General features: G+C 40.2%; 2 protein-coding genes across 3 annotated transcripts in view; one reads left to right on the top strand and one right to left on the bottom strand.

Moving 5' to 3' along the window:
- The window catches only part of MARCHF7 (membrane associated ring-CH-type finger 7), a 70,070-nt gene extending 62,571 nt beyond the window's left edge, over positions 1–7,499 (top strand). Inside the window, exon 12 of the mRNA XM_088021681.1 lies at positions 4,422–7,499. Coding sequence (XP_087877807.1) covers positions 4,422–4,523 — 102 coding nt within the window. The 3' untranslated portion in view covers positions 4,524–7,499. The remainder of the gene's footprint in view (positions 1–4,421) is intronic.
- The window catches only part of LOC114216503 (CD302 antigen), a 131,429-nt gene that overhangs the window by 11,202 nt on the left and 100,903 nt on the right, over positions 1–19,324 (bottom strand). Inside the window, exons 1-2 of one of the 2 annotated variants that reach the window (XM_088021678.1) lie at positions 18,593–18,704; positions 4,979–5,089 (exon numbers count right to left, since the gene is read on the bottom strand). In XM_088021678.1, the coding sequence (XP_087877804.1) occupies positions 4,979–5,089; positions 18,593–18,659 (178 nt within the window). In that variant the 5' untranslated portion in view covers positions 18,660–18,704. Of the gene's footprint in view, positions 1–4,978; positions 5,090–18,592; positions 18,705–19,324 lie in introns of those variants that run through there. The other variant, XM_028113100.2, reaches the window with a different exon arrangement.

Genomic DNA, 19,324 nt, shown 5'->3' with positions numbered 1-19,324 from the left:
TGACATGACCTTTCCGAGAGCCCTTTTAACCCTGCTTCGTAACCTAGACAAAGATCTCTCTTGCAAATTAAACATCCCACTTTCTGTACTACAACTAATATAACTACACGGAGACACGAGGAAGAAGCCTTGCCTACTCTTAAACTACATGCTTCCAAAATCATCCTGACTTAACAAAGGCTCCGGAAAATGTCAGAATATTGTCTTAGTTCAGGGGTTCTCCACCTTGAGCAAGCATCAGAATCACCTGGACGGCTTGTTAAAACAGTGCTAGGCCACATCCAGAGTTTCAGATTCAGCCAGAGTGAGATGGGGCCTGAGAATTTACATTTCTAACAGGTTTCAGGAGATGCCGCTGCTGCTGATGCAGGGACCACACTTTGAGAATTATAGGAGGCTTAAATCATAGGCTACTCTATTTATGACATTGTGCTAAAGTTGATAATGATTTTCATAAGTTAACAAATGGAAAAGACAGAGCTCCTGTTACATACTGATATGGTAAAAAAAAAAAAATTTGTATTAGGTGACCACTTCTACATCTTTTAAAAGGGGCTTGTACAAAAGAAGAAATTTAACTACAGGGGAAAGAAAATTACTATAGGGCCAAAAAATCTCCCCCAAAGCATATTGTATTATTAAAGAAAAAAATCACAAACTGGGTAGACTAAAGCTCCATTATAAATAAAGAAGCAAACACCTTAAAGGAAAAAAAAATTTAGTTTCAAGACTGTAAAAAAATAATTCACCCTCATAGAAGCAAAGGGAACACAAGAAATGTGTGAAAAATGCAATCTCACTGATAAAGAAATGAAAATTAAAATAAGCAGACTTTCAGGCTTACAGATTAAACAGTGCTGGCCTTGGGTATAACAAAATAAGAACTCATAAGTGTTTAGGTGGAGTAAAAATTCGTACAGCCTTTTTGGAAACAATTTGGCAAGATGTGTCAAAAACCCTAAAAACACATTATTTGACCCAGCAATCCTTAACAATTACACTAAAACAATCATAGGCTCTGTGTTCAAATAAACACAGTTATTAATGGTTATCACATGACAATGAAAGATTGAAAATAATGACAATGAAAGATTGAAAATAATAGCCAATATTAGAGGATTAATTAAATCAGTTATGGAATTTCTATATACCAGATTAATGGCCATTGATTAGGAAATATGCATTGTATTTTTACTGCCACAGACATTTTTAAGGGAAAATGCAGATTACAGGGCAGTTTGCCAACCACGATCCCTTTTCTTATACATTAAAAAAAAAAGTATTTTTTATAAATTTGCCTGGGGGGAAAAGCCTAGGCTATTTACCAAAATGTTAACAGTCATTACATTTCCTTAGGGTGGTGCAATTTAGGGTGATTTTGATTTATTTTACTTTTAAGATTTATTCATTTCTTTTAGAGGGAGAGAGTGCGGTGGGAAGGGGCAGAGGGAGCGGGAGAGAGAATCTCCAGCAGACTCCCCGCTGAGCGAGGAGCCTGATGCAAGGCTTGATCCCACAGCCCCAAGATCATGGCCTGGGCCAAAATCAAGAGTCAGATGCCCAAGCAACTGAGCCACCCAGGGGCCCCTGATTTTGTTTTATTTTTAAAATATCTGCACATGTTTTTCTCATTTTTTAGTGATCGTGCATAAATTGTGCAATTACCAAAAATCTTTAAAAGAAAAAAAATAATAAGACTGGCCTTTAAAATGCTTAATAATACTTTAATCCAAAGTTAGGATTCACAAGGTTCCCTGAGTCCTATCTCCATTTTTAAAAACTCTGTGATGGTTTTCTTATCCTTTCCAGCTGCTTGTCTGTAAAAAGTCACACAGACTTTTCAACTGTTTTACCCTGATACTTGTATTCACATATGAAACGTAACCAAAGTGCCACTCCAGAAAAATTCTCAAGGGAAGTATTTAACTACGTCATAGTTTAGGCTTAAGTGTTCAGAGATGAGGTTTTCATCCTTTTCTTTGACCTTGTGACAGCCAATGGAACTTTAATGATTCTTAACCCTGTAATCTAATTAAATACTGTATAAACTTAAATTACTGTGTCAGGCAAATAAGACACACTTTCATTTTCTTTAACAAATGACTTCATAAGTCCCTGAAGAATGCATGTGCTCAAGAAAATTTTTTTTACAATGCATTACCAGTGACAGTACCTGCTGAGATGTAATCTGGGTCTTTAATTTTTTTTTTAAAGCAGGGGGGAGTGGAGAGGGAGAAGAAGGTTTCCCATGGAGCAGGGAGCCCTATGTGGGGCTCGATCCCAGGACCCTGGGACCATGACCTGAGCTGAAGGCAGATGCTTAACCACTGAGCCACCCAGGCGCCCCTTTAATTCTTTTTATAGCTAGTGACACAGCTCACAAATCACAAAAAGGAAAGGCTGAAAATATTTATTTTTTCTATTATAACGGTAACATATAAATTAAAGGTAAATGTTGCAAAATAAGAAAAATTTTAGTTTCTCACAATTATTTTCCTCTTTATGAATAATGAGAGAGCAATATCAAGTAAATTAGCACAAAGCCCTGGGAATATTTCTAAATATAGCTCTCTGCAGCCCAAAAGGTAACAAGTCACTTGTTTTCTAAATCTCTGACAGGTTTAAGATAGGATTTTGTACAGCTGGGAAGATTTTATAAATCCAAATGTAAATATTCTAGTATTCCTATGCTTTTTCTTCTTCACACATAGAAAACCCTGAATCCATGTCCACCTACTACTCTAAATGAAAACACTACTCTAGCCAAAAATAAATACCAGCATTATTATGAATTTTAGCTAATTTTCTAATTCATCAGTGAACTGGGTATTTCCAGAGTGGAAACAAATATAGAGGATTATCAAATAAATGATAAGGTTAACAGAAATGTATGAGAAAGCTTAAAAAATCTAATATCAGTAAGATGAACTGAATTTATAAATTTTAACTGGGCAAAAGAGATATATATCTTTTTAGACAGAAGATAAATTTTATAAGCAAATTTGTACATAACAATTTAAAATTCCTAAATGGCTACCCTGCTTGAACAAGTAGAGTTAATGGACTCCAAAACAAGCAGTCAGGATCAAGTCACAAAGTTGTTGGGTGTTTCCAATTTTGTTTTTTGTTGGCTAAAGAAAAATGGCAAGGACAAAAAAAAAAAAAAAACCCTCACTACACTTGAATTGTAGAAGTCAGCCAACAAGTATTAATTATGCCTCTATTTTCTAAGCAGTTGCTTACCTGCTAAAGGTAAGTATTAAAGCCGGACAGTAAACTCTGACCTTGTAGTTCATACACACTAATACGAGTACAGGAACATGTCTCTTCTTGGTTCTCAGCCTCCAATATAATTTCTGTTATTGAAATCTATGCCTAGGTATATGTAAAATAAGTGATTTTTTTCAAAAAAGAGATAGAAAATTGTTACAAGGAAACCCCATCTAAAAAATTCCTATTATTCGCAGCACCTGGCTGGCTCAGTCGGTAGATCACATGGCTCTTGATCTCTTGCGAGTCCAAGCCCCATGTTAGGTGTAGAGATTACTTAAAAATAAAATCTTTTTTTAAAAAAAATACCTATTATTCAATTTCTTTAAAATGAAGCCATACTGGTAGGTTGGAAATTTTGTTTTGTTTTCAAAGAACCAATATGCAACACCATTTGGCATGTATAAGTTTCTCAAAGGGAAACAATATGAGTACTACATGGCACTTAATGGGATTAAAAACTTCTATGCTTAACGTTCATTCCTTCTATAATAAGTATGATTTGATATTCTTCCAAAATGTCATATTGGTTGGTTGTCAGAAATTGTGTTTTTGTTTTTGTTTTTTTTAGGTAAAGGGCATTTCTAAATTCTGGAGTTATTAATAAGCCTAAGATAAAATTTAATAAAATGATCAAGAGATTTTAGATCTCATGCAGTCATAAAAAGCACTTCTAAAAAATCAAGGACTGTCATATCACCATCATAGATATTTCAGTTGAAAGAGACGCTATTTCACATCCTAGTTTCAGTTTGAACTTATGAGAATCACAACTAGAGGCTTAACAACAAGGATGCACTTTGGGCCAAACAGCCAAATGTACAAAGAGCACCCAGACACACCTTTTTAAAAACGACATTTTTAGGGGCGCCTGGGTGGCTCAGTCGGTTGAGCGTCTGCCTTCAGCTCGGGTCATGGTCCCGGGTCCCAGGATCAGCCCGCGTCAGGCTCCCTGCTCCGCGGGGAACCTGCTTCTCCCGCTCTCCCTGCTTGTGTGCGCACGTTCTCTCTCTCTCATAAATACAGAAAATTTTTTAAAAAACGACATATTTATTTGAAATGTTTCACACTGTGAAGTTGTAAATCTATTTGCCAGAGAACACAGAGTGTATCTGCTAGCAAACAGCCTTTTTCTCCCTTTTCTCCAACAGACATTTCTTTACCAGTTTCACTTCATGGTCCCGTCTGACTTCTGCCCACACTGCGTACCCGAAACAGTACTCTCGAAGGCAGAAAAACAACAGAGTGATTAAGAACTATGGCCCTAAAATCAGATCCGAACCTGGTTTGAATTCCGGCTCTGCCAATTATGACCACATGACTGTGAACAAATAACTGAACTTCATTTCTCCCCTTGCTAAAAGGAGGCTAATGATAAACCACCTGATAAGTATGTTAGGATAATTAAACCCAGGTAAATATCTGACGTACCTAAGCACAAGGCCCGGCACAGAGTATGCACATTAAAAAGATACTGCCGTTGCTAAGTTTCTGTCATGTAGCTTTGGACAGTATTGTCTAAACAGCTGTCTTCCAACTCAAAGGTTAAATATATATCCAATTCCATTGTGTGGCTTGTATATTCTACAATAAAAATTGTTCATTTATTACAAGGACCCAGGTGAAAGTGAGATATGACAAAACCATTTTTTGAAGGAATTAGTTAAAACCATTTACGACTGTGGGGAAAAAAAAAGAATAAGCTTACCATGGTCAGTACACTGATTTCTGACGTCCTCTATGCTTTCTAGTTTGATGGCTTCTTTAAGAAAAATGTAACAACTGTCTTGAAACTGAACCCAGGCAGATGAAGGACAGTCTGTGTGGGAAAAGAGAAACACTGTGAAATAACTTGGGAAGAATTCCATGAATTCCTAAAGATAAAGATACTAGATATTAAATTTTCAAATAAAAAAAGAATTTAGACACAAAGCTCTGTTAAAATAAGAAATCAACTAGTGTGATAGGATTTTTCTCCATTCTACATATGGGAAAAGAGAACTGTGCCAATGATTCTCTTCTGATTTGACAGAGCAAAGTTACAAGTCTTTAGGGTGTTTAGGAACTCAGACTTGTAAATTACAGAATTATTACCACGGCAACAAACTATCCAGAAGGACAACCAATCAGAATTACAAGCTCTTTTTGAAGGTTATCTTTGCAGTATTTAGTAACAATTTCAAAAGTCCCAAGAGTTTTGCAAGAGCTTTTTCTAAAAATTATACTTCCAAAGCGGAGAAGAGACAAGTTGCGAGATTATGAATATTCAGACAAGTTTTCCTCTCGCACAGGAAAACAAGGTTGATGTTCTTACGAATGTTCTCAATTTAAGACCTCATCAAAGCAGATTCTTTGAACTAATTCTATGAAACCGAACCGTATCTCCTCCTCTGTGGGTGCAGAGTGGAATGGCACCTCCTTCTCTATTTTGATCTTTTTTGTTGTTGTTCATTATAAACGTGTACATTTTTAAGTCTTGGCTCTGGAATTTCATTAGTTAGCATGAACTTACTTTCAAAAGTAAGCCTTGAAGAGCTTGATTTCACAGGCCAGAATGGAGAAAGGGGGAGGATTTTACTGAATTCCAGTGAATAAAAAGAGCTTAATTTTCCCTATTCTCTTAGGTCTATGTAGGGAAAGTCACTATGATTTTTACTTAGCTTTATTTTTAAGTTCTGTATATATTGTAATTTTAATATAAACAAGTAAAAGAACGCCCTACCACAAAGATCAGAACTTAACCATCAGCAATGTTAATCTAAATTCAACAACCTTGAGTTTACTAAACTCAGAATATGGCAGAGAACATTAGTTGTCCCCTACTTGAACCCAGCACTTTTTCCCCCCTGTGTATTTACTCAGTATTTTATTTTTATTTTTTATTTTTTGTGAAGGTCTTTTGACCTCAGCTTCTCATACAGCACAGAACATGTCCACCAAGCTAAGTTGTTTTCCAGTCTTCCAGCAACTTCTGGATAATGAGCTGTGAGCTGAAGTGACAGGTGCAAATTGCCTTTAAAAGGAAGGAGTATGCTCCCTGGATCATACCTTCCCTTTCCCACTGGCCAAAATGTAGTTAGCCACCTTTAATCACGTGAACAATGGAAACAGCCTAGGAATAACAAAGCAACAAGACAGAAGGATCCTACATGGAGTCATATAACACTCAGACTGTCAGGAGAGAAAAAAAATAAACTACTATCTTGTTAAGTCGTCATTAATTCAGGTCATTGTTACAGCAGGTGGGTCAATAACCTAAGTAATACTAGAGGCTACTTAAAATTGTCCCCATGGTGAGACCTGAATTTTTCCCAGCCTCATACTGCTACATTTAGTAATTAAATCATCCAAGATGGGAGCTCCTGCCTGACTGGCTCAGTCCATAGAACATGCGACTCCTGATTGCGGGATTGTATGTTTGAGCTCCATGTTCAATGTAGAGATTACTTAAAAATAAAATCTTTAAAAAAAAAAAAAACTAAATCATTCAAGATGCACTAGCATGAGAGTAGGTGTCTCAAGATACAAGTTACTTTGTATACAGGTTTTTTTCCTTCCTGCTGTTCTGTAAGTACTTGGTTACACATGTTGACTACCTTGGCTTTAACTCTGGTAGGAATCTAGAACTTTCTCAGTGTAGTGGCTTAAAGATAGTTGGTAGGGATATTTTAGGAACATATGCTTAATGAAACATTAAGTTAAAAAAAAAAAAAACCTGAGTGTAAAATTATATGTGCAGTATGATCCCAGGAGTTAAAAAGCAAGAAGTCCAGAAATGTTTAGGAATTGGAGAGGCCAGACACGTCTGGAGGGGCAGGATTCAGGGAGGGTTTGAAAACAGGGTGCATTGTTGAAAGTCTGTAAGTGGAGCAGCTAGGCCCGTAGACCCTCTTCCTGAGAAACAGTACTCAGCCATCGTACTTTAACTATATACCTCTGCTGCCCTCTTTGAAAGTCTGGTCCTTACTCAAAGGAACTCTTTTAGATTTAACATATACGTGCAATCATACAGTATTTGTCTTTCTTCGTCTGACGTACTTCACTTAGCATAATACCCTCCAGGTCTATCCATGTTGTCACAAATGGCAAGATTTCGTTTTTTTATGACTAATATTCCATTGTGTGGTGATGTATATATCTTCATTCATCTGTGGATGGACACTTGGGTTGCTGCCGTATCTTGGCTACTGTAAATAATGCTCCAATAAACATAGAGATGCATATACCTTTTTGAATTGTCTTTTGTTTTGGGGGGTAAATACCCAGTAGTGGAATTCCTGGATCATATGGTAGCTCTATTTTTAATCTTTTGAGGAACCTCCATACTGTTTTTCACAGTGGCTGCACCAGTTTGCATTTCCACCAACAGTACGTGAGGGTTCCTTTTTCTCTACATCCCTGCGAACACCTGTTATTCTCAAGGTATTTTTAAATTTCCTCTTTGATGTCTTCTTTGACCCATTGGTTGTTTATAGTAGCATGTTGTTTAGCCTCCACATGTTTGCGGAGTTTTTTTTTTTTTTCCATTTTTTTTTTGTACTTGATATCTAGTTTCATACCAGATGTTTGTTGGAAAAGATGCTTGATAGGATCTCAATCTTTTTAAATTTATTGAGACTTGTTTTGTGACCTAACATGTGATCTATCCTGGAGAAAGTTCCATGTGCACTTGAAAAGAATGTATATTCTGCTGCTTGGCTCCTTATATGTCTATTAAGTCCATTTGGTCTGATGTGTTGTTTAAGGCCGTGGTTTCCTTATTGATTTTCTGTCTCGATGATCTGTCCATTGATGTAAGTGGGGGTTAAAGTCCCCTCCTATTATTGTATTGCTGTCAATCTCTCCCTTCGGGTCTGTTACTATTTGCTTTATATATTTGGGTGCTCCTGTGTTGGGTGTACAGATATTTGTAACTGCTATATTCTCTTGCTGGGTTGATCTCTTTATCATTATGTCATGCCCTTCTTTGTCTGTTATTATAGTCTTTGTTTTAAAGTCTGTTTTGTCTAAGTATTGCTACCCAGCTTTCTTTCCATTTCCATTTGCATGTAATGTCTTTTTCCATTCCTTCACTTTCAGTCTACATGTGTCTTTAGGTCTGAAGCGAGTCTTGTAGGCAGCATATAGATGGGTCTTGTTTTTTTTTAAGTAAGCTCTATGCCCAACGTGGGGCTTGAACTCACAGCCCAAGAACAAGAGTTGCATGCTCTACCAACTGAGCCAGCCAGGCAGGCGTCCTGGTCTTGTTTATTTTTTTAAATCTGTTCAGTCACCCTATGTCTTTTGATTGGGGCATTTAGACCATTTACATTTAAAGCAATTACTGATAGCTATATACTTACTGCCATTTCTTTAATTGCTTTCTGATTGCTTTTATAGTTCTCTCTGTTCCTTTCTTCTTCTCTTGCTCCTTCCCTTGTGATATGACTTTCTTTAATGTTATGTTTGGATTCCTTTCTCTTTATTTTTGTGTACCTATTATATATAGGTTTTTGGTCTGTGGTTACCATGAGGTTCATATATACGCATTCTGTGTATATAGCAGTCTATTTTAAATTGATAGTTGCTTAAGTTTGAACACATTCTAAAAGCACTACATTTTTACTCCCACCACATTTTATGCCTGACACCATAATTTACAACTTTTTGCATATCCCTTAACTGTAGATATAATTGACTTTACTACTTCTTTTAACCTTCATACCAACTTTATAAGTAGTTGATCCACTGCTTTCACTATATATGTTTCCTTTTACCAGTGAAATTTTTTCTTTCAAAATCTTACTTCTATTTATGGCCTTTTCTGCTTAAACAAGTCCCTTGAAAGTTTCTCGTAAGGCCAGTTTAGTGGTGATGACCACATCTCTGCTCTTCCTACCCTTCCCAGTGTGGCTTTTTTTTTTTTTTTTTTTTTTTTTGCATCTTTAGTTGTGGAAGAGCTGCTGTGCTAGTCTTCAGGTTGTTCTCAGAGACCACTGATCTATATGTTGTTATAACCTTGCCGGGTCCATGGAAGGAGTTGAGCTCAGGCTCCTCCTACTCTGCCATCTTGATCCTCCACCCTCTGGTGTTTCTTTAAGTACAGGTCTATTACAAACTCCCTCAGTTTTTGATTTTCTGCAAATATCTTTATACTGCCTTCACATTTGAAGGATATTTTTGCAAGTACAGAATTCTAGATTGTCAGCTTATCTTTTATTAAGATGTAATTTTATTGTTTTGACTTCCATCATTCTAATTGAGAAATCAGTGGTCTGTCTGATTGTTGCTCTTTCTGGCCGCTTGCAAGATCTTTTCTTTGTTTTTTAGCAGTTTGAAAGTGGTATGCTGAGTGTGTGTGTGTGTGTGTGTGTGTTTTAAATCCTGCTAATAATTCAGTGTACTTATTGAATCTATGGCTTATTTTCATTGGTCTCTTTTGTAAAGTTCTTGACCATTGTTACTTCAAATAACACTTCTATTCTATTTTCTCTCTCCTCCCTTTCTGGGACTCAAATTATGTTTATGTTAGACTTTTCACCATGTCCCAAATATTCCCTTTGCTCCTTTCCATCTTTTTAATACTTTTGGCTCTCCATACTATAATCTTGTTCCTTCTGGTTTAGTAATCTTTTTTTTTTAAAGAGATTTTATTTATTTGACAGAGAGAGACACAGGGAGAGAGGGAACACAAGCAGAGGAGTGGGAGCGGCAGGCTCCCCACTGAGCCTGATGTGGGGCTCGATCCCAGGACCCTGGGATCATGACCTGAGCCAAAGGCAGATGCTTAACGACTGAGCCACCCAGGCACCCCTCTGGTTTACTAATCTACTCTTTAGGTTTTAACAAATCTGCTGTTCTACTCATCTATTGAGTTCATAATGTCAGTGTTTTTTCAGTTATGGAATTCCAATTTGTTTATATTTTTGTAGTTTCTGGACCTCTGCTGAAATTCTCAATTTTATTTATTTATTAAAGATTTTATTTATCTGACAGAGACAGAGACACAGCGAGAGCAGGAACACAAGCAGGGGGAGTGGGAGAGGGAGAAGCAGGCTTCCCGCGGAGCAGGGAGCCCAATGCGGGGCTCGATCCCAGGACCCTGGGATCATGACCTGAGCTGAAGGCAGCGGCTTAACGACTGAGCTACCCAGGCGCCCAAAAATCTCAATTTTATTGTATATATTCTTGAACTTATTAGTTATTTTAAAGTCCATTTCTGATAACTCTAATTTCTGGGTTGCCTTTTGGTCTATTTTTCTTTTCTCCTTTGGCCTATTACTTGTTATGCCTGGTATGGGTTTTGTTTTTTGTTTGTTTTTTTGATCAATTACCAGACACTGTGGAGGAAAAAATGCAGAGGCTCTAGAAGGGACTCTGGTAGGAAGCTTTGGTATTGACAATTACCTTAGTACAGTCAGGATTTGAGTTGACCTGGGGAGGTGTTCTAGCCTTTGGGAGGCTCAATATCCACGGATCCCAAAGAAAGCCTGGAGACTAAGTACAGCCTCTCTTCTTTGGCAAGTTAAAACTCAAATTTTTGTCTCCTTAACACCATGAGGCTGCCCAAAACTCTGTTCTTCCTTTAGCTGCTTAAGATTTTGGCAACTCTCCTAGGGGGAAAAGTTAATACACACAATACTGGGCTCACCTCAACAAACAGCCATAGCGGCTCTCTGCAGCCTGCAATTACGATTTGTATGGAATTTCATCTCGACTTTCCAGTTGTTCTCCCCACTCGTTGATAGCCAGAAGCAGAGTTCCCTTTTCACACCTTTGAACAAGTTATTAATAATTGTTCATCCATCTACCCACCACCCATCTAGCAAACATTCGCTGAGCATCTCCTGTATGTCCGATATAATGGTCAGTGCTAAGGGATAAGGAAAAAGAGAGATAAAGAGGAAGGAGTCCTTCGCATAAAGTGCTCAGTCTGATGGGAGAGTCCGACACATACACAGAACAGATGTTACAAAGGTATGACACGTAAAATACTACGCAAGACAATAAAAGAAAGAGTAAATAACTTGTAAAGTTAAGAAACATTTCAAAAAGAAGGAAATAACTCGAGCTACAACTTACAGGACAAAGGAGTTTGCCATGTACAAAAGGAAAAAGGAAAAGAAATTCTAAAACAGAGGTAGTACCACAGAAAGCAAAATGACAAGCACCTAGTAAAGAGTCCAGTATTGACTGAGTGAGGGAGGCAGGTCTCTTCCCCCTCTCCTTCCTCCGATCACATACTGTTTTCTGTGTTAAGACATGATACACAAAACAGTCATTTCCAGAATGAAACTCAAATACAAAGTCATAAGGGCAGATGCTGTCAAAGGCAAATTTTGATTTTCTTCTCTTTTTTTTCTTCTATTTTCTTCTGATTACTTTTGTTGCCTTTTCTTTATCCTTAGAGAATTAAAAAAAAAAAACCTTAAATGGAAACAGACTCCACTACCATGTTTGATGACACCTGAAACACCTTCCCATATCACTGGAAGTTCTTGAATCACAAGTTGACAAATGCTGTCATATTATTTCTAGTCAAAGCTACACATAAAATTTCCTACTAAGAATATAAAAAATATTTTTTGCAATATGGTTTATAGGGAATAAAGTCTATTGAATACACAAAAATATAATCAATACCAAATGATGTAAATTTATAAATTCTTTCTTTGTACACTTGTAGTTCTTATGCTCTGTGAAAGCTTTATAACTCTGCTTTCTGAACTACCTATTGGTTAAAGTATACTCTTATTTCAGAGGCAGCTCCCAGGTCAGTTCTCTCCTCTGAACTTCCACAGGACTTTGCATTACACCATGGATGAGACGCCCTTCTGGTTACAAGGACTAAAGACTTGCTCAGGTTACTCCAAATGATAGAGATTTTTTGTAAGGATACATGGGATAATAAGAAATCTGAAGATTCTATCTCAGTGAACAGGCCTCACAGGGTTTTTATACCAGGAACTCCCTTGAGCTGCTGTCTAACCTAGAACGGTCATCCTTTGGTTTAGGTAGTTATCGCTGTTTTGATTAGCTGTGGCTACTAGAGCACTGAGTAAGATGGCACAAACCATGGAGACCTATGCATAAGAACCACAGGCAGCCATTATTCTTGGAAAAGGAGCTGTGTTACCCTTTGATGAGCAACACACTTTCATATGGCAGGGATCAAATCCTGCCCTGAATGACAGTTATCTGATATTTACCGTTTTCCCAATTGGACTGTTAAGTGCATGACAACAGAGACAATTTCTTAAAGCTCAGTGTACCCTCAATAATAACTATCACAGCGTCTTGTACATAACACAAGATAGCCTCCAGAGACTAGAACAAGGGCAGGGTTCTGGTAAGAACACTAAGCTGTGGAGAAGTCTGGCTCTGACCACATCATCCTGGACATGTTACTTAATGTCACTGTGCCCTAGTTTCCTTCTTTGTAACACAGGGATAATAACAGTACTTATTTTCATGGGGGTTGTTGTGAGAAAGGTGTTCTAGGTGCTAGATGCCACAGTGAACAAAAAGGAAAAAAAATCCTGCCATCCTGGAGCTTATATTCTAGTTGAGGCAGATACACAAAGGCAAGCTATGTTAGATGGTGTTCTATATTTAGATGATATCTTAGCAATCTATGGCTATGTAACAAATTAGCAACTTAAAACAACAACAACAACAACAAAACCTTTATTATCTCACAGAGTTTCTCTGGGTCAGGCATTTGGAAGCAGCTACCTAGCTGGGTGATTCTGGCTCGGAGTTTCCCAGGAAGCTGCAGTCAAGCTATTCGCCAGGGCCGCATCCATCTGAACACTGAACTGGGGTTGGAGGACAAGCTTCCCAGAAGGCTCCTTCATATGGACAGTGGGTTGGTGCTGGCCAAAGGTAGGAGGCCCAGTTTCTCACCATGTGGACTTCTTCACAGGGTTGCTTGAGGGTCCCTATGACATGGCAGGTGGCTTCTCTCAGAGCAAATGATTCTAATCCAGCCTTAAGAGACACACTCTGTTATTTCTGCAATATCCTATTGGTTACATAGGTCACCCCTATTCAGTGCTGGGGTGAGCTACACAAAACTACGGCTACCAGCAGGCAAGAATTGTTGGGGCCACGTTGGAGACGAGCAACCAAAGACGGTGATAAATACTGAGGAGGAAAGTTAAAACAGAGAAGCAAGATCCTGGGTGTAGGGTAGGGGTTAGAGCTACACTTTTAGAAAGGTGTCTAAGAACGACTCATCATCAAGGTGACATATAAAAAGTCTGAAATGAGCTGAAGGAAAAAAGCCCTGTGGAAATCTGGGTCAGACAGGGAATAGCCAACGTGGGCCCCTGAGATGGGAATGAGGATGAGAACGATGAGGGTGACTGCAGCAACTCAAAGACCTCTGTTGAATAATTCAGTAAGCAATACATGGGAAGACCAAAAAAAAAAAAAAAAATTAAGGAGCTATAGGCAGAAAAATACAAAACAAACTGCTAACTTCACTTCCTCAAAATTTTCAACTGCTTTCTCCTTAGGTTCATTTCAGCATTAGTAGTAATCCCGGTTAATTCACCACCGAACCCTTCTTGTCATGCTACCGGTCAGTGTGTGGCCCAGAAACAAGCTCTACGCCCTACTTAAGACATCTCTTTTTACTTTGAGAAGAAACGTGTTCAAGAAGAGGCTGATTCCTTTTGTGTGAGGAAGGCTATTGAAGCTCATGCACTTCATGAGCAGAAAGCTAAGCTCAGCCTTCTTCGATGCTAAAAGTTCTCTCTGCTATAACCCCATTCCCATTAAAAACCTGCCTCCCCAAAATACTGCCATGAGTTTTCAATTAGAGGTTCTGTAATATCTTCTATAAAAATATATTTCAACAAATATACTTCACACCACACACACACACACACACACACACACACACACACAATGCTCTCTGTAAAGTGCTTTTCTATTACTCTTACTTCTTCACAGCTGTCCTGAAAGATAGGTTATTAATAATGCACCTAAGTGACTCTTTATGGGTTTGATGACTTTATAATTCTATTGACTCAATATATACAGAAATTTAGGAGCCTGATGAAAATTTTTAAGACTTGTACTTGAGATTCCAAAAGTTTCTTTTTCTATTTTTTTTAAAGATTTTGTTTATTTATTTTACAGGGAGAGACACAGCCAGAGAGGGAACACAAGCGGGGGGGGGGGGGGGGGGAGAGAAGCAGGCTTCCTGTTGAGCAGGGAGCCCAATGCAGGGCTTGATCCCAGGACCCCAGGATCATGACCTGAGCCGAAGGCAGACGCCTAACAACTGAGCCGCCCAGGCACCCCAGATTCCAAAAGTTTCTATATAGATCCTCTGCCTAAATTACCATGTGCTAAAGAATAAAATGGCATATCTACAAGAATATTTGGCACTACCAGTCAGTTCTAGCAGAACTCTCTGTTCCCTTATAATTTCGTTTCTTAAGCAACCAGGCACAGCATAAGAGGAAGTGATCCTTGGGAAATAACTTGTTCTGAATGTTAACAAATTGAAGGCAAAGACTGCAGTTTTTCCCCTGGTCAATAACAAAACCTTTGCCCCTCGCCCATTAAGATATGAGTCACAGTGACTTAGCTTCCGCAAGAGCAACTGTGGCAGAGACAGAGAAAGGAGAGGGGCTGTTCATTATGTTTATTACGAACGGAGGCAGGAGTGGGGCTCTATGTCCCTGACTGATCTAGAGAGCCTGTGGCTGTACTCTGGGCTGCAAGATCTCCCTGAATCACTCGGAAGTTCAGCCACTCTGACACTCCATTCCCTTGCCCCATCACTCTCCCCAACCCACCTTCCAGGATGTCCACCTCCATCTTCTCCCCTTCAGTCCCTCTGCAGAGAGCTGTCATGGGATTTATTTACAGAATGCGGGTGCCGGTGTGACTCTGACCCTTTCTCACTGGGCATCACTGGTCTGTTTTCTTAGAGATTCAATCTCAAGATTTGCCCTCAAAATCCAAAATAACCCACAAATAAATACTTGATATGTATCATAAAAAATTGTGGACAATAACCCTGTTGCAAAACTAGTTTTCAACACAGAAGCACATTTTTGAATGCTTCTCAACAATGAAAGACACCCTGAAATAATACCTAACTGTAATTTCACTTTTTCATTAGAAGAAAAAGAAATATTTATGAAATGTTTCAAAATTTATAAAAATTTATCTGAGATAATTTCCCCCGAAACATCACGGTGCCGTTTACAAGAACTAGAAAAAGTCAGGGACGCCTGGGTGGGTCAGTGGGTTAAGAGTCTGTCTTCCACTCCGGTCAAGTCCTGGAACCCAGTCCTGCATGGGGCTCCTGGCACAGTGGGTAGCCTGCTTCTCCCTCTGCTTGCCCCTCCCCCTGCTTGTGCGGTCGCACGCTCTCTCTCTGACAAATTAAATCTTTAAAAAAAAAAGAATTAGACAAAATCACATCAATAGATTAAATGATTTAATGCTTTGAATTCAATTCTGAAATCAGTTCATGACAGAAGTAAAATAATTTGAAAGAAACTGAAATCCCATTATCCCCCTTACTTTTAAAATCATTCATCTAAAATTCTTGGTCCTTTTATTATAAATTAGAATACAGTGCAAAAACACAACTCAAAACAAAAATTCCTAAGATAGTAAAGTCTCTGCTATTATCTATCTTCCTTCTGGTAAGGGGAAAGACAAGCGAGAAAATGATAAATAAACAAGATGCATTCAGATAGTGTTAAGTGCTTCAAAGAAGATAAACTATGGGCATGTGATAGAGAATATGGGGTGTTCAGGGAGGGCCTGAGGTGACATATGAACAGAGATTTGAATAATGTGGGTGGGGGCAGCCATGCCAAGGACAGGGGAAGGGGAGGACAGTCTGGGCAGAAGAGCCTGCAGGTGGTTGAGTCCCCAGGGGATCAGTGTGGATAAACAGAGTGAACAGCAAAAAGAGTCATAAAAGATAACGTCAGCAAGGAAGGCAGGGGCTCATCTAGGGCTTGTAGGCTGTGGCAATTCAAAATTCGTAACCCAGATTCTGATCCACTTGATGACCACAGAATGAGGACTTACTCTGAACAAGCTTATATTCACTCATCTCATGCCACCCATGGGAAATCACCTACCCAGTAAACAACAGTGATCACCTACAATGTAAAAAGGCACAATTGCGGAAGAACTTTTTAAAAGGGATGCCATGGAACCTTACTTGGGAATTTAAACAATGGTTTGTTCATCGTGATTTTCAAGATAATGATTAAGAACATAAGATCACTTACGTTAATAAACTCCAAAATAGCAGAGAACAATAACAATGATTGCCTCTTCAACATTAAACTTATACTTCATGCAATACCATGGGAGCTTTTCTGTTAAGATCTTGCCACTCAGCTAATTTTGTGATAACCTTGAAAAGCTCTTTCTTGACTTAGTTCTAAGTGTAATATGATTCCTGATCTTGTCTGGGTAAGACATTGTGAAGTACTGTGATGAAAAGCATAGTTTTTCAGCCCTCTATCATCAACATGAATGTGAATGTGCTCAGTAACCACAAATACCCAACCCACATAAAATGGCACTCAGGATGTTCTCTAGTCGCAATAATTACCCTTCATTTTGTAGGAAGAGAACAGAGGGAAGGACACCAAGAATTAGCATGCCTGCAAGAGGTATGCTTAATGCTGGTGATAGTCCTACAGGGTATTATCTCCAAGTGCAGAGTTAGGTAACTTGATCAAGGCCATAGGGTTTGTACCTAACTCCAAAGCTCATGCTCTTTCTAAATTAATCCTCAAAGCCTCCTGACTGATAGAAGCTGGTTAATTACCCCCATTAACTTATTCAACATGCACCTCTTAAGCTCTTGAAAAGCCTGTTTAACTGTACCGTACTTAGGAAAAAAGAACAAATTTTTCCAAAGATAGCCTGTGCTGTTTTACTGTTCAAAACAGCTTCTCTGAAAAAGAGAGATATCACCATCTAGAAACGGAATTTTTTTTTTAAAATGTGACAAGAGAAGTGTATTTTGACTAACCTGAAGTCTGAAGGCATGGCAACCCAGAAGGTGGGTTAAACAGGCCATCAGATGTTACTGGCAAACATATGAGGGTGTGGATGGGGGGGTCTCAAAACCGCCCAGCCTTGTCTTAGAGAAAACGAACGTGCTCAGTATGAAGTGTGAAAATCAGCACATCTTGTTTCTGCTCCTCCATAGGCAGCAGATGGCATAACTAGTCATAAATGCTGACCCACAAGAGCTTCCAGGAAAGGAACTTTGAGTTGGGGACAAGTTCTGAGCTGCTTACCGTACTGCTGCCCCCAGCAGAGAGATAGATCCCTGTCAGCAGGCTTCCCGGAGAAACTTGGAAAATGACAGTGAAATTCAAGGGGGGGAAAAAAACCCCAAGAACCAAAAAAACAAAACACTTGCATAAGCATTTTATTCAAACCCACACAAGGATTCACTCAGTTCTTGTTTATTTTGTTAATTCCTAGAATTGTTTCATCAGTAGCAGTTTTGGATGGAAGTCTTTCCCCCATTCAATATTTTTGACATGCTTGTACGAAAAACTTGTTAAAAACACACAAAAAAACCCCCCACCCCCCCCATAGTCAACAGAATTGTCTATTTTCCTCAGGAGTCATTTGGGAAATGACTTGACTAATCATGTATAATTTTTCAGGTGACACTTGCTTAACAGCAGAGCAGACTTAAAGACTTTTTTTTTAAATCACACGACTTAAAAGAGGAATCCAAACTTCGCCTGTTCACGTCCCGCTTCGATCCAGGGGTTATTTGGCTGAACTGTTTTCCTGTTTCAACAACTTGAACACCAAGCAGCGGGACAAACAGGGCGGCGAGCGGAGGGCCCGCTTCCTCCCCCCTCCCCCCTCCCCCAAGCCCCCGCCCCCGCTGCGCAGAGGGGAAATCTCCGCAGCCAACTACCCCGCTCCTCATCTCAGCCCCAAATGGCCCCGAAACTACCCTGGTGTGGGGCTCTAAGTCCCATCGCTCTGCCGTCAACGAGCTCCCCGGTTGGGGACCCTCCCCGCGAGTGGGGTCTGTGCCGAGGCTGGGGGCACGGTGGGGGAGCGAGGGCACGCTCGGGTCCTCGGCGAGCCCTTCCCCGGGGCGCGCTCTCAGAACCCGCTGCCCGGCGGGGGGGGGGGGGGTTGGGGGGCGCGCGGGGCGGGTGGTGGCCGGACGCAGGGCCCCGGGGGCGCACGCGCTGGGCGCGCAGGGCAGGGCGAGACCCTCGGATGGCTGCAGCCACCGCTGGGCAGGGGGTGAAGGCGACCGCTCGGGGTCGGGCTCCCGGGGAGGGAACGGGGCAGGGGGGCAGCTCACCCGCGACGGCGGCGGTGACCAGGCCCCCCAACAGCAGCAGGATAGCGGGCAGCGCGGGCCGGGGCATGACGGCGGCTGCGGACGCCGAGGGCGGTGCTCCTCGGCACTGCGGGGCGCGGACCAACCCGCCCACGCGGCCGGCGGAGGCGGGGGGAGGGGGGAGAGAAAGGCGAGGGGGAGGGCAGGGGGCCAGCCCGGGGCTGACCCGGCTGCGAGAGCCCGCCTGCGCGCCGCCTCTTCCCCGTCTCTCTCTGGTATTTGAAACTTGTCATTTGAACTGGCATAATTTCGGACTCTCAAAAATTTTACAAAAAGAGTCCGAAGAATTTCCGTAACCCTTCAGCCAGCTTCTCTAAATATTAACATCGTATGTAACTCCTCAGTAAAATGGTCAAAGCCAGGAAATTAAAACTGGTATAATACTATTCACTGATCTACAGCCGTTACCACATCTCATCCGTTGTCCCCCTAATGATCTTTTTCTGTTCTAAAATCCAATCCATCATTATATATGGCATCGAGATGTCTCCTTAGTGTCCTTTAATGTGGGACATTTCCTCTGTCGTTGTCTGTCTTTCACCCATCTCGTTTGAAGAGTACTGGACACGTTGTAGCATGTCCTTCAGTTTTGGTTTGTCTTAGGTTCCCTCTTAAAGGAGATTGGAATAACAGGATTCAGGTTTTTTTGTTTGTTTGGCGAGAGTACCACAGAAGTGATGTGTCCTGCCCAGG

The sequence above is a fragment of the Eumetopias jubatus genome, unplaced genomic scaffold, assembly GCF_037043125.1.
Source record: "Eumetopias jubatus isolate StellerSeaLion01/CBP00866 unplaced genomic scaffold, mEumJub1_p1.0 scaffold_3, whole genome shotgun sequence".
NCBI classification, from domain to species: Eukaryota; Metazoa; Chordata; class Mammalia; order Carnivora; family Otariidae; genus Eumetopias; species Eumetopias jubatus.
Note: the sequence above shows the minus strand (reverse complement) of the source record. Positions and strands in the feature narration are given on the sequence as shown.